This window comes from Pungitius pungitius, chromosome 17 (assembly GCF_949316345.1).
Source record: "Pungitius pungitius chromosome 17, fPunPun2.1, whole genome shotgun sequence".
Lineage (NCBI taxonomy): Eukaryota > Metazoa > Chordata > Actinopteri > Perciformes > Gasterosteidae > Pungitius > Pungitius pungitius.
The window spans coordinates 11,383,508-11,397,093 of NC_084916.1; the positions used below are offsets into that span (position 1 = coordinate 11,383,508).

Below are 13,586 nucleotides of genomic sequence, written 5' to 3' on the forward strand. Positions count from 1 at the left end.
ATAAGAGATTATCGAGTGGGTTCTGTTGACAAGAAGACATGAGACATCTGACCTGGGATTTAACCTATTATGTACAGAGTACAAAACAATCTGGAGCATAAGGAGACATCCTTTTTAGGAAGGTCTGAATAGAAGAATAGAGCTCCAATAATCTGATGAATCCCTGCTGGTGTTAATCTGCGTTTTGGGTTTCCACTGTGCCGAAGTAAGATCATATTTGATTTTTTAAATCCTTATGCAAGCAAACACTTCTTCGTCTATCTCTTCTCTCGCTGCGTACAAGGTGATGAATAATGAGATGCATAAGGATGTGGCTGCTGCACTACCTGCCAGTTTGCATCGAATGTGTGTGCGCCTGTTTGTTTTTGAGCTTTTTTTCAATCCTACTGCAACTTTCCTCTGAGTTATTACTTTGACTGAAGCGTTGCAATCACACAGCCTGCTACATAAGCGCACACGCACACACACGCGCACGCACGCACCACTGGAATCATGGCTGAGAAATTCTGCCTCAGCGAAAAGTGTCCTCGCTGTAACCTTCAGTTGAGACGGTCTCTGGAGCCCGGCGCTGCCATCGCACGGATCTGCTGAACAGTCAGAAAACAGTGCCGAGCCCTGTGCTCATCTCTTGTGTGTGTGTGTGTGTGTGTGTAACGTCACTATCATGGTCAGCAAAGGCAAACGGGAACTCCCCGGGCATGTTCTTCTCGACCAGGTTGTGCTCATTTCAGCACCTGGATGACCCCTTCAGTGTGTCTGCCGGGACGACAGCCCGGCTGATGACGCTGTGCCTCCGTAGCTATGATGCAGGCTCAGCTGCACGTATACAACGGTTTAAGTTTTGACCAGGAAGACAACGTCCTCAATTTAGAAGCGAGGCTCTGTGATTTTCTCCTGCTTGTGTTAAGATCTGAGGGAGACCTTTATTTCCACAGAAAGGTAGTATTCACAGAGTGAATGTAAGATGTAAACGGCCTGATAATGAGGCATCTATCCGGTGCGTTGGTGGTGCCATGAAATCCCCACGCTAAAAGGCACCAACAGAGGGCCCGCTGCAGAAGGAGACCTGATGTGTGGCACTGAACGAGCAGGTCAGGCAGCTGCGTTAAGCGTAACGCATCAGAATGCACAGTGCCATGTGTTAAAGCTCTGCAAACTAAGAGCGAAACGTCATGTGCAGTATATTGGTCAAAATACTTTTTTTGTTCTTCGTTTTCACACAAAAATAATTCCTCACACAAAGAGGAATGAGAAATGGAAGGAGAACCCCGTGGCGACTGTGGTGGCGGGCGTGGTTTCAGCCCGGCTGCAGGTGGGAGAGCGGGGGAGTGGCTCGGGGAACGGAGCCAGCTGGGGATAATTGTGTGCGTTTTTCCCCCTATTTGAGCAGTGAGGCGGGGGTGAGCGGAGACAGAGCGGGCTGGAGCGCCGACGGCAAGCGACGAAGCAGACAACGCTGTGTCATTAAAACAAATAAAAACCGTGTTCCGCAAATACGACAGTGTCCGTGCCCTCATTCCGGAGAACCCGGCAACCGATAGCCAGAGCCGGCTACAGCGACCAAATACGAAAGAAAGAAACGAGAGGGTGGAGCTTTTCACTTACTCGGTCCCACTCTCCACCATCAGAGTGAGCAGGGAGATGCCGTCCAGGTTGATGAACTCCTGGGCGAAGGTGATGTCCCTCGACGCATTGGCCAGGTCCTTCAGAGACTCCAGCTTGGCGTCCATGCTGGACGACTGGATGCGTTCATGGAGCTGGACGGCGGTCTGGTACTAAAAGTGGAAAGAGGTGATGAAAACAACGGTCAGTGTTCTCGTGTAGTTAAAAGGGCATTTTTTTTAAGAAATAGAACTCACAGGAGAGGTGGTCAAGCGCAGGATCGATCCATTCTTGATGTCATTGCGATTCTGTGGCGGTTCACATCGATAAAAGCAGAAGTTGACGAGCACGTTTTCTTTTCCCTTCGATCACTGCTGCTTGGACTTTGAAAAACATAACAAACCTTTTCCGTGATATAGAAATTTGTGGCATCAGCAATCTGCAGAGCAAAGTTTTCGTGGTTCCCCAAAGACCAACTGAAATCCATGAGGAGAACAACAAACGTTGCATCATAGGTATTTATTAAGGGGTAGAACACGTTGAGTGACTTACAGCTCGCGGAGAAGCCAGCGCAGACTTACCCCTCACACACTTCTTTAATGATGGCGGAGAGAGGCTTTTTCTGCGGAGAAAGGCAAAACTACATTTAGACCACAGTCCAACCCAGAGGCCCCAAAAGTGCACTCAGATTGAGCTGCAATGATTTTATTATGACACAAAGAGAGGTTCTACAGGAGGCTGTATTTAACCGTCCGACTGCCATGTGTGTGACCGTGTCTGCTGCACCATTTCATTTCATGTAATCGTTTGTGAAACTGCTTCCAGATCAGCAGCTGTGATGTTCACAGGGTGGAAAGCAATGACGTGGCTATAAGTTTAAGTTAGAGGTCCTTCTCTGCTAATCTGTAGTAGATAGGAGGTATTGCACTTTTTATTTCATTGTAATGATTTGGAAAATATAGTTCCAGGTCAAATACAGAACATATGATCAGTTTCTCAAGTAATTTGAGTTTTTTGCGATTAAACTATGGCAAGGCTAGTATATTTCTTATACTAATGCAGTTCTGTTTTTTTTCCAACAATTTATAATGAATGAAAATCTTGCCAATGCCTTGATACTCTTTTGGTTTGCAATCATTTTCACATCATTGTCCGATTTATGATGGTCACAGATCGTACATCCTACATTTCAGCTGACCTCGATGTTATGCATGTTTGTTACTTCAACGATGTCACCAACATTTCAGCTTGTTGCCAGAATAAACAGCAATGATTGCATATATTATACATTTGTTAAACTTCCTGATACAAATCTAAAATAATGACCAGTTCATCGCTCGTTCAATAGGAGGAAGATATCTCTGGGACTATACATCATGCAAGTGAAGTCGCTATTGTGACCTACTCTCAGTTGCAATATGGGGACCACTAGTACCGCTCCATCCACAAGCCCGGTTAACACTTATGGTTTATCCACCAGATGATGTTTAGAACCAAAAGAGTGTTTTAAAAGATGGTTATTGGGTCAGTTATCCATACACAAAGGCAGAAGATTAAAACACTGACACACACACACACAGAAATTAAGTGAGCTTCTCACTACAGTCCCAATGATGGCTGGGGATTACCCAGAGCAACAAGAGCGGCTGCTTCAAAGAGCGAAAGCTGCAGTGATGAAGATCAGCAGAGAGAACACAGTGGTGGCAGAATGATGGGCATACAGACGATGACAGGAAAACAAAAGCAGAGAGGTGACAGAGACACGAGAGGGGGCTTTTATTTGAACAGAATATTCATCAAAAATGAGAAATACACAAACTGAATAAGGTGAAGGGGAAAAACAACGGCAAACAGCGCGAGGAGGAGAGCAGTGAGAGCTGTTGTTGAACAGAGAGAGAAAGAGCGACCGGAGGAAAATGACAAGCAAGCAAAGTGCACATGGAGGGATGAGGAGAGCAATAAAAAGGACTTGTGTGTGTGAGCGTATACCCGGTAGTATGTATCTGCCCGCTACAGTACTAGAACTGTGCGATTAAAAAAATATGTTACCTGTAACTGCATTTTAGACATAGCATATCAAAACCACTATTTTTTTTTTTTTTTTTACAAATGTTCAAGAACATGAATATTACTATATTAATCTTACTTTATAGAGATTTAAAAAAATATATTTCTTTGTTCCACTGGCCCATTTTAAAAATCATCAATACGCTCAAATCAAAGAAAAAGCAATGGTGTGCAATATTTATAAAGACATTAAACACGTGCATTACATTTTTTACTTGCATTATTAATAAACTTATGTTTCATTTAGTTGCTTTTTAATAAAACATAAAAGTAATAATATATTACCACGTGCAATGATAAAAAAGGTCTAACTTCATTAGTACTGGGTCAAATCTCAGATCTTTTGAAGTCGCCTAAAGAATTGTCATCAAGTGCAAAATAGGTGACCATCAAAAAGGTATTTTCTTTGCTTGCGGCTGGTTTGTTGAGGTTTCGGTTTAAAATGTGCGTCTCCTTTGTGATGTAGATTATATTTATTTTATTCATACATTGAAAATGACCTCACACATCCCTTTTTAATGATGGAATTAATTCGGACTAGTTTGTTTACATTTCATATCAACGAATAATCTTAATTAACAGTTTAAGTTTTTTTCCCGGTTATCCCTTGAACAACTCTCTTCTCCTCTTAAGGCCTCGATCTGCTCCTTTTATTGGATTTCCCCTGAGGGCTAAACGCATACTTGTTTTGCCTGTTGGTCATGTAGGAGTCACACCAGCTGCACTACCCCATTCACCATCTACTCTTCTCCTACTTCATCACATTTCCCACCACATCTTCCGGTCTTACTGTTAGCTCTCAGCTAAAGTATTCACCTAATGCATTGGTGTACGTGTCAAAAGCAAAGCTGTAATCTACAGTGTTCTGAAACATATTATATTAAATCTTCTGTCCTTTTGCTCCTGTTATCGGCCACAATTGTGCTTTCTAACTGGGAAGATAACAAATATCTTTCTTTCCAAGGTCATTGCTGCTAGTTTACGACCGATCACAGCATTGTCTGCACATTCATGTTATTTTTTGTTTCTTACACAAGCTGTCCCTGACTGATTTACTGACACATTCAACTGCAGCAAGAATACAGCCGATTGGTCACGGGTGATTATATCTGCACAATCTAGTTTATTAGCAAATGAAAAATGTAGTCATCAGCTGAGGACTGCTGCATTAGCAATCTATGAGTCATAAAAAAAGACACGAAAGAACGACTAAAAAGATGGTAAAACATGTCATGGACAACATTTTTCAAGTGATAATGAAGCGTTGATGAATCCACTGGGTTCTAACTGCTCAGCTCCGAACAAAAGAAGTTCAAACAGCAGCTAGTCTCAACACGGGTTTGTGAGGAGCTGGTGAACAAAGTGTAACATTCAGGCTCAGGAGGACAAAACAGAGCTGATTGGACCTGTTGATTCATCTGATGGCCACAGACATTCATCTGAATGAATGATACTGATCCTGTAAATAGGCAACTGATACCAACAAGTTTGCACTGCATCAGCTCAAAAAAGTGTCATTTGTTAGAGCTCTAACAAAACTCAGGTTTTAGATCAATGTAATTTCACACTGCCTCACACTATAGTGTATAAAATACCACGACATTTCCTTTTGACTTCAATTCTACGGCTTATCTCCAAAACGTATTTCCCCCCCGCAGACAAACAGTCTCCCGGCTCTCGATTACATTTCCGACGAATACAAATTCTTTATTTCAATAGTCGGCACCTTTACCAATTCCCCAACGGTACAACACAAATGTCAGACTTTTGTGTCTTCTAGGCATTGAAGGTATTTGGAGAGATACTGAAATCACAGCGGAACACACACACACACACACACACACACACACACACACCAGGGGAGCACAAACAAATACAGATAAATCCCCATACAGATGTATACATGTACTATGTTAACACACACACACACACACACAGAAAGGAATAGTAATGCCATGCAAACACGCCCACGCACAAATTCACTTATGCAGAGTTCTAGCCATAAAAAAACCCAACAATACAGATTTGCATCTATCCATTCACACACACTTTCTGTGGGACTGAAGAAACGAAGCCCACTCCCCATGGCATGACTCAGACAGACATATGCTGCTGCAGGGCCTATTGTACCGCGGAGATGTGGAGGGATGTGGACGAGGTGAGGGCTGAGGGTGGAGGAGGAAAAGCACAAGCGTTACAGTCTTAACAAAAGATGGGAGGAGGACGAGTGAGAGGAGGAACGAAAAGGAGAGAAAGCAAAAAGCAGGACAATGAGCTGCAACCGACTGGAGGAACAAGAGAAAGATGACAGCGAGAGATAAGAAAATTAGATAAAAGCGGATGGGGGAGGGGGGCGGAGGGGAGGGAGCTGCTTGAAGACGTCAGAAAGACCAAAGTGGAGCTCGAGATGTTCGACAACAATTCAGGCTGCAAAACCCTGCTGTGAAGGAGACATTAAAAAGGACATCCCCAGCTGTAGTGCCTTACGACCCTCACGGGGAGCGCGGACGCACGCCGTGGTCCAACGTCTCGCTCAGTGGTCCATTGAGTTTGTTAATCGCGTTCTCCGGTTGCCAGGGTGACACACAGCTTGTACGACCATTAGTCACCCAGAGAATAGGCCATTCTACACCCTGTATGTGTAATCAAACAACATTGGAAAACTTGAAACCCCCCCCCCCCTCCCTCACACGAGGTTGGTATTGTTTGGGCTAATTATTCCATTAGAATTTCATCAGCTATGATCAGAGTGGCCTTTACCTGAGGAGTCGTATTTGGGCTGTGTGTTGGCTCACATCCGCGCTAAACCACTGACTAGGCAGACGGCATCGATTCTATCAAAGCATTGAATTCGTTTTGACGGGGGGAAAAATGACTGGTAATGCTGAAAATGTTGAAGTGCACCATTTTGACCCAAAATAATGAGAATTTTGATGTTTCTCATTCAAATCCTGTCTCAAATCTGTTCAGCTTTCAACACCTTCTAAATAGTTTTTAACTAAACTTGTAAATTAAGTTAATGATGAAACTATACTTTTTAGTGCGAGAACGTTGACAACTTTCAATTGCAACTAGAAAATTTGATGAGCATGAATTCAGAATTCATATTTAATAATCCACAGTTGATAATATCTTCACTGTTATTTTGAAGTTCTGTTTGGCTTTAAGTTGAAGAACCTGTCTGAACATTTTCTACCGTCACATTGAGCGCAGCATCTTCATAGCTGTGTCAAAGCCACGGCTACATTATTCCTCCGTAATTACGGCACATCCTTCAGGTAATTAGTATTATTGTAAGGAGCAAACAAAGACGGACGATGCCCTTATCACATCCGCCTTCCTTTTCAAGACATACACCCACCCAAATACATATTACAATCTATTATGACAACGACGGGTTGAGCTACGAATATTGCGTCCAGACAAAGCATGCGCCTTGTTCAAGTGACACAACGCGTGCTCGGCTTTTTCTTCTAAGCGTACGTCCCTGTGGACTCAAGGAACAGTAACCCGGACCCCGTCAGACACGTACCTGGTCGATCTCCATGAGCTTGGGGAAGGCCCCCGGCCACTCGATGGCCACCTTGACCGTGTCTGCCGGCGGCGGCATGGCTGACGGGTGGGGTGGGGGGTTGTGTGTGCGCGTCTCGCGGCCTCGCCCCTCTGTCACGACTTCTGGAGGTGGCTCATCCAAACCTGCGGGGCGAGAGTGATATTACAATCATCTGAGGTCCGGCTTCCCGGATGCAATGTGTGAATAGCGGTCATCGGGGCTCGAGTGTAGAAACCACACAGCTCGGCGTCGCCATCAGCCCACAACTAGAACACCGTTTCAGTGCCATCAAGGTTGAAGTACTAGTTAAAAATGTTTTCAAATACACAGTTTATGGTCTGACACCAGCGTATACAAACAAAAGCACTCATTCCGTCTTCTGATGGGCTTTTCTTTTTTTTTTAATACCCTATTCAATTAGCAGTTGTTGAAACAAAAAACATTTAAATGTGCTGTTGGGACTGTTAATTCCTCTCAAAGTTGAACCGCTAATGAGGACACAGCAGGTGAGAGAATAGAAAAGGTTTTCTTTTTCCTTTTTTTTTGCCTGCGTTCAGTCATTTAAACACAGCAGATAGACACAAACCAGCCTACCCGACTACAGCATGCGATTCCTTTGAGATATTTCCACAAGGAAAAAAGGTGACTGCAGTTTGACAGATAAAGCAGCTGTGTGATGATGCAGCACTTTAGCCACGCAGCAAGAAACAGCTTTTTAAAGCAGCTTATAGAGCAGAGGTTCTTCCTCTGCTTATAGGAGCGTTCTTCCCATTCAACCCCTGAAGGTCACCACAAAACAGCGTGTGGAAACATTTCAGTAATGTCTTCTGTGGCCAGACGAATACATCTGTGGACATTAGCATATTGCGGATACCAGACAACATAAAAAAAAACAGAAATGCCAAAAGTCAGCATGAAACATTGGCTCCATCGCATCGTTTGCCACCAGAGAGCACGGACAACTTTATTTTTCAACTATAAAACATCCGTCTAGCTTTCAGTTCAATTCCAGTGTTATCAATGTTCAGGGGGGGGGGGGGGGGGGGGGTTACAGATTGTAAGGTGTGTTAAGTGCAGCTACGTATACTATGAGACACAAGAAATATAGACAGTCATGTCTTCACCAAATTAGAAGGCACATAAAAGGACTCACGCACACATTTCAATATGGGGCGCCCCCTTCTGGGTAGCCCCTCCCTGTCTTCTGTCCCTGTGCAGAGGACTTCTGTGAGGGGCCGACAGACCAACGGACAGTCTGCTTGACCTCCGTGTTCGAAGCTCCGAAGTGGAAAAACAAGGGTAAAGCTACCTGGGTGTTCTTGCATGGGGGGGGGGGGGTCTACTAAAAGCCATCATCACACAGTTATCAAGGGGAAAATATTTGCTAGATATCTCCAAAACCGACTGAGGAAGCCATGAATAATTCACCTTGCCAGCCTGTCTAGAGAACTTGAATCATCCTAGTTCCCATTTAGGAGCCTCATATCTAATCTTAATCCATAATGCAATAAAACTGGCTCAGGGTGACTCACAGGAGAAAACTAATGAGCAGAATAGTGCGAGTGTTGATATTGGCAGAGCGTGTGCATGAACACAGGCGAAATAGTGAGATATGAAAAATGTTTTTTTTGTGTATATATCCGGAGTCTGTTTGCTTCTGTACATGCAAACAGTGTATTTGATGAGCATGTATTAATCTAAAGATTGTTTGCGTAATGAGACTGGCCTGGCCTTACGTGTGAGTCACCCCACAATGATCCGCATAGCCTTTATTCAAGGGTCCGTTGCCATGGCAGCCGCTGCATCAATAGCTCGAGATGTGGATGCCTCTTTCTTTCCAAGGCGCGTGTCATACTCAAGTCACGTTTGTCACAACTCCCCAAATATGACTCACCCCACCCCCCGCCTTTGAATTGCCACCATTGACACAGGACCAAGTGTGTTCATTGAAGATTAGAATGGTTTCGTATATCATTAGTTAAATACTTAGCGAGACCGTTTGGCCTTCAGTGACATTATGTGCTTTCAGCTGTGCACCTCTCAGTCTCCCTGCAGCCTTATGAGGACAAAAATCACAAGACAACACAGAGACCGATGGATAAAATGTAAAATGAACATGATTGAACATACACCTGCACTTCATAAACAAACATAAAATGTATTCTTAAAAAAGAAACGCCAGCCCCCTCCAGTTAATCTATGCTAGACTAGAATGCGTGAATGGGTGAATCATACAGTTATGTTGTGCAGGAAACAGCATGTTAGTCATCTATGCACAGATTCTCAACACCAACTGAACTCATGGAGAGGCATTCAGTTTAAGAAAAAAGAGCAAAGCTATGGAGTCGTTATAGTTTACGACAATTATGGTAATTTCTTGGTCATTGGCATCATGTGAAAATTGTCATTTGGCCAATATTAATGTTACAATTCCTGAGGCCTGATATTATGTGTGTGTGTGAGCAGGGAGAGGAAGTTTTAACAAAGAAAACAAATTTAAAAGAGAAAAGGGGTAACTGTCTTTTGTTTAATTAAAGCCATCTCAATAAATTGACAGGGATTATGTATCATCCAATTCAATCTCATATTCAGAAGAACCTGGGTATCTGATGGTGGAAGAATAAATAAGTACAGAAAGATATATTTGAGTAACCGCAATTACCCGAGGTTTGTTGTGCGCTGCTCTGTCCCCACATTACAATAATCATAATACAGTCATAACTGAAAGAAATGTCCAAAATAAGAAGAACAGAAAATAAACTTTACAAGAGCTTGTTTGTGTGATTAATAGGATTATTCTCCTGTCGAAGGACTTGAATTGGTTCAGTCAAGACAGCAGGGCTGTGTGTGTGTGTGTGTGTGTATATTTTCTGAGCATCTTGTCATCATCTTCCGAGAACTACAGATGACTCAGAGATGGACGGCCTTGAGGCTTATTGATTCCACACAAACGTACACACACACACACACACACACACGATTGAGAGATGCAGTGGTTCAACACCAGAGATCCACAATATGGGGAAAATGTTCTTTGTGGTGAATATTGCGGTAATAATACGATAATAATAATTAAACGGTTATTCAAGCGCACACAGTATTCTGCTAAAATATAAATGAAAGGAAAATATTGTCATGTATTGACCTAAATAGCACACCATGAACTTTGATCGACATGTTTTTAATGCAATCGTCACGCGCTGCGCCAGGGAAAAACTTCAGAGCAACCAGGGTACACACAAATGTTCTCAGAGCTCAGCACTTGAGAGCGAGTGATTTACTGCAACCCGGGTTGAGTCGAGTCAAGTGTGTGTTTATTTTTCACTCGGCCCGGAGGTTCAGACAAACTAACGGGACACCGAGCTCACTCCATCCTTCTGGAATGTTCAGGATCTGGCCCGGCTTCCTTCCTTGCCTGCTTCCTCTCCTCTTTCTCTCTGTTCATTCATTTTTGTCAACCACAACTGACATGGGTTGTTCCGTTGTTTAATTGCACTTATGTATCCTGTGCTGCCAAAACCATCGCTCTACCCAGACTGAGCCGCAGTGCAGCGCGATCTGCGAGCGCGTCAAGTTAATCCGTCTTCAAGCACTCGCCCACCTGCAGTAACCAAAGAAGCGCGCACCGGTGGGTTAAAGCGGCCATAAATACTCAGGATTAGCTCCCAAAAGGGTGCGAAAAAAGAAAAAAAATCTCATGTTACCCTGTGAGCTGATCCGGTGCCCGAGGTCGAAATTAAGGAACAAAACCATCAATAAAGACGAGAGAAAGGGGTAAGAGGAGAGGAAACGGAGAAGGCTTGGAATTTGTTGGGCAGCACAAGAGTGCTGGGTTTCACCTCAATAATTCAGGACGTGCAAAGTGAGGGTCACATTGTCGGTAGATGGAGGGGAAGAGAAAGAGGGGATGGAGCGGTGAAGTTGAGGGACGAGCGTGATAGGAAATGAGCAAATGAGAAAGAAAGAATAGAATTTAAAGAACGGCACACAAAGACAACGTCATCTTACATTTAACTGAATAAATGTGAGACGATAAAGCAGCAAGGAGATGGAGAGGATGAAAGAATGGGCAATACAAATGAATGAAGATTATAGGTAAGAATGGGGGAAAATTTGGATGGAACTTTTGGAGAATGAGTCAACTAAAAAGAAAATTAGAAAGCCAAACTAGCACTCCCTATATAGTAGTTAAAAGAACGTAGATATGTTCATAAGAAAACCAATGGTAGTATTACTACTATCTAACACTGGCAGTAACTTATTGTTGCATCATGGATCTTCTCACTTCATTTTTCACCCACTTTCTAACAGCTCTCCGAGAATCTCAATCAACACATAACGGAACTTGTTGGAAACAACAATGTGCCTCTTGCTGTATTTGAAACGCGTTATTTTTTTAAAATCCAATTAAAAAGCTTTGTACGGATTTGCTGAACGAGTAAGTGGCAGACAGAGGGTGAGAGGGTGGGGGCCACGGATGTTAGGGGGAACATGATCCGAGCGCCCCCCCCCCCCCCCGGTTGGCCAATGTGACCAACCAGCACGAAGCCTGGGACATATTTACTGTGCCATTCTTCTCGCTAATTTTTCAAATGTCAACGTTTAAATGTTGAGAGACGTAAAGATGTCCTCAAGCTTTTGCCTTGAACCGTCACTTTATTTTGGACGACTCTCTCAAGGGCGCTCTTTAAATGACGCGTGGCAGATGAGTAACAATGCCACAAATGATTAGTATGGATGCTTTCTCTCCACCTGCTCCGTCAGGTCAACAGCTTTCCCGCTTTAATGCATCTCCCATCACCGTTGTTAATTCTTAAACTGATGTTTCAAACATGTTCTCGGGATCTGATCCAGATGCAAAATCTGAACTAATACGTAAACGTATAAAGATATAAAGATAAATAGAAGACATTGACGGTTGTAGTCAGTCAATCTCAAAGATCTTGCTTTTCATCAGCTAATTGGTCCAAATACTGACAGCTCTGATTGAACATATAAGTTCACAAGCTTGAATAATTGATACATGGTTTGCTAGTCAAATGTCACCCACATTTTAAATAGTAATTATTATGGTTTTGAGAAGATTTTAATTCTAATAAATCTTTAGAAACGTTAAAAACGTTAACCCTCTCACACCATGATATAAGAAAACATCATATACAATCATGCTCTAATATATGCACAATGTGCTGGGTGGATTTCAAAAGAACCCCTTCTAGCTCTTCATCTGATGCTTCTACAAAGGGCTCGCTGCCGCCTCGCTGCAGGGTGTGTGTGTGTGTGTGTGTGTGTGTGTGCGCGAGACAACCATGTTACCTAAAGAGCACCATCCTTCATCTGAGAGCGGATACAAAAGGCCAGCGACATGGGCCTGAGGACGACGGAGTTATTGTTGCTCCAAGTGTGACGCCTTTGCCCGCCCACGCACACACGCACAGCCACACACACACACACACACACACACACACACACACAGCCACAGGATGGTCATGTTGCACCCTGGAGGAGAGGTGTGTGTGTGTATGCCAGAAACTAACACACCCGTAGTAACTCAACACCAATCTAAATGTCTGTGTTAGAGTTTCTGAACTTGTTTGATGTTCTCCTCCTCAAGCCGGCCGCATCAACAGCACCCATCAACTAACCAAATGAGCAGATTTTACATCCCTTACTTTGAACTATTTCAAGAATACATCATTTGCTTCTAGCTCCCCATTTCAGCTCACCATCTCAAACTAGCTGTTACGTCTATCAAACGTTGTCTAACTAATTACACAGACATAAAAAAGGTGAGCACATTTGATACAAAATGAATGTCTCTATTTTAGAATATGTACCCGGGGAATGGAATCATTGAGATCATTTGAACAAAAATACACCGGGTCCCAATGGCAAAGCATGACAGAAAGACAAAACTAAAGAATGTGAGAAATGCCGTTGCGGAATGACCCGATCCCTCCCAAACGCACATACATACCCAGCACCCGGCCCACAGGAAGGCTGCTGGCTCCAAGACAAAGGGCTGCAAAAACAGCTGCCAATAAATTACGCAGACGAGAGGATAGGCGGGAAGGCTGAGGTCGGGGTGCACGAATACGGCTTCTAGATTTGACTTGGAGGAAGTGCCCTGCTCTAAAAAAAAAAAAAAAACTTTAAACAACAACAACGCTTCAAAAATAAGGACATCTACCTACATTTATCTAATTCAGTTTGAGGTCTTCCCAAACTCGAAAATGAGAGTGACGAGGGCGACAGTAGCGCGGCCACTCGTCTCCGTTTGCCTCTTTCTGTCACAAAGTGGTTTCCCCCCCCATAAAGTGCTGCAACAAGGAAATCCTGTCGGCAGCTCGCAACAACTGAAGCC

General features: G+C 43.5%; 1 protein-coding gene across 7 annotated transcripts in view; it reads right to left on the minus strand.

The window, feature by feature from the left end:
* elmo1 (engulfment and cell motility 1 (ced-12 homolog, C. elegans)) overlaps positions 1-13,586 on the minus strand; it is a 74,982-nt gene that overhangs the window by 42,926 nt on the left and 18,470 nt on the right. For 6 of the 7 annotated variants that reach the window (XM_037473920.2, XM_037473918.2, XM_037473919.2 and 3 more), the window contains exons 2-6: positions 7,202-7,365; positions 2,184-2,224; positions 2,006-2,078; positions 1,860-1,910; positions 1,606-1,775 (exon numbers count right to left, since the gene is read on the minus strand). In XM_037473920.2, the coding sequence (XP_037329817.1) occupies positions 1,606-1,775; positions 1,860-1,910; positions 2,006-2,078; positions 2,184-2,224; positions 7,202-7,279 (413 nt within the window). In that variant the 5' untranslated portion in view covers positions 7,280-7,365. Of the gene's footprint in view, positions 1-1,605; positions 1,776-1,859; positions 1,911-2,005; positions 2,079-2,183; positions 2,225-7,201; positions 7,366-13,199; positions 13,220-13,586 lie in introns of those variants that run through there. The other variant, XM_037473917.2, reaches the window with a different exon arrangement.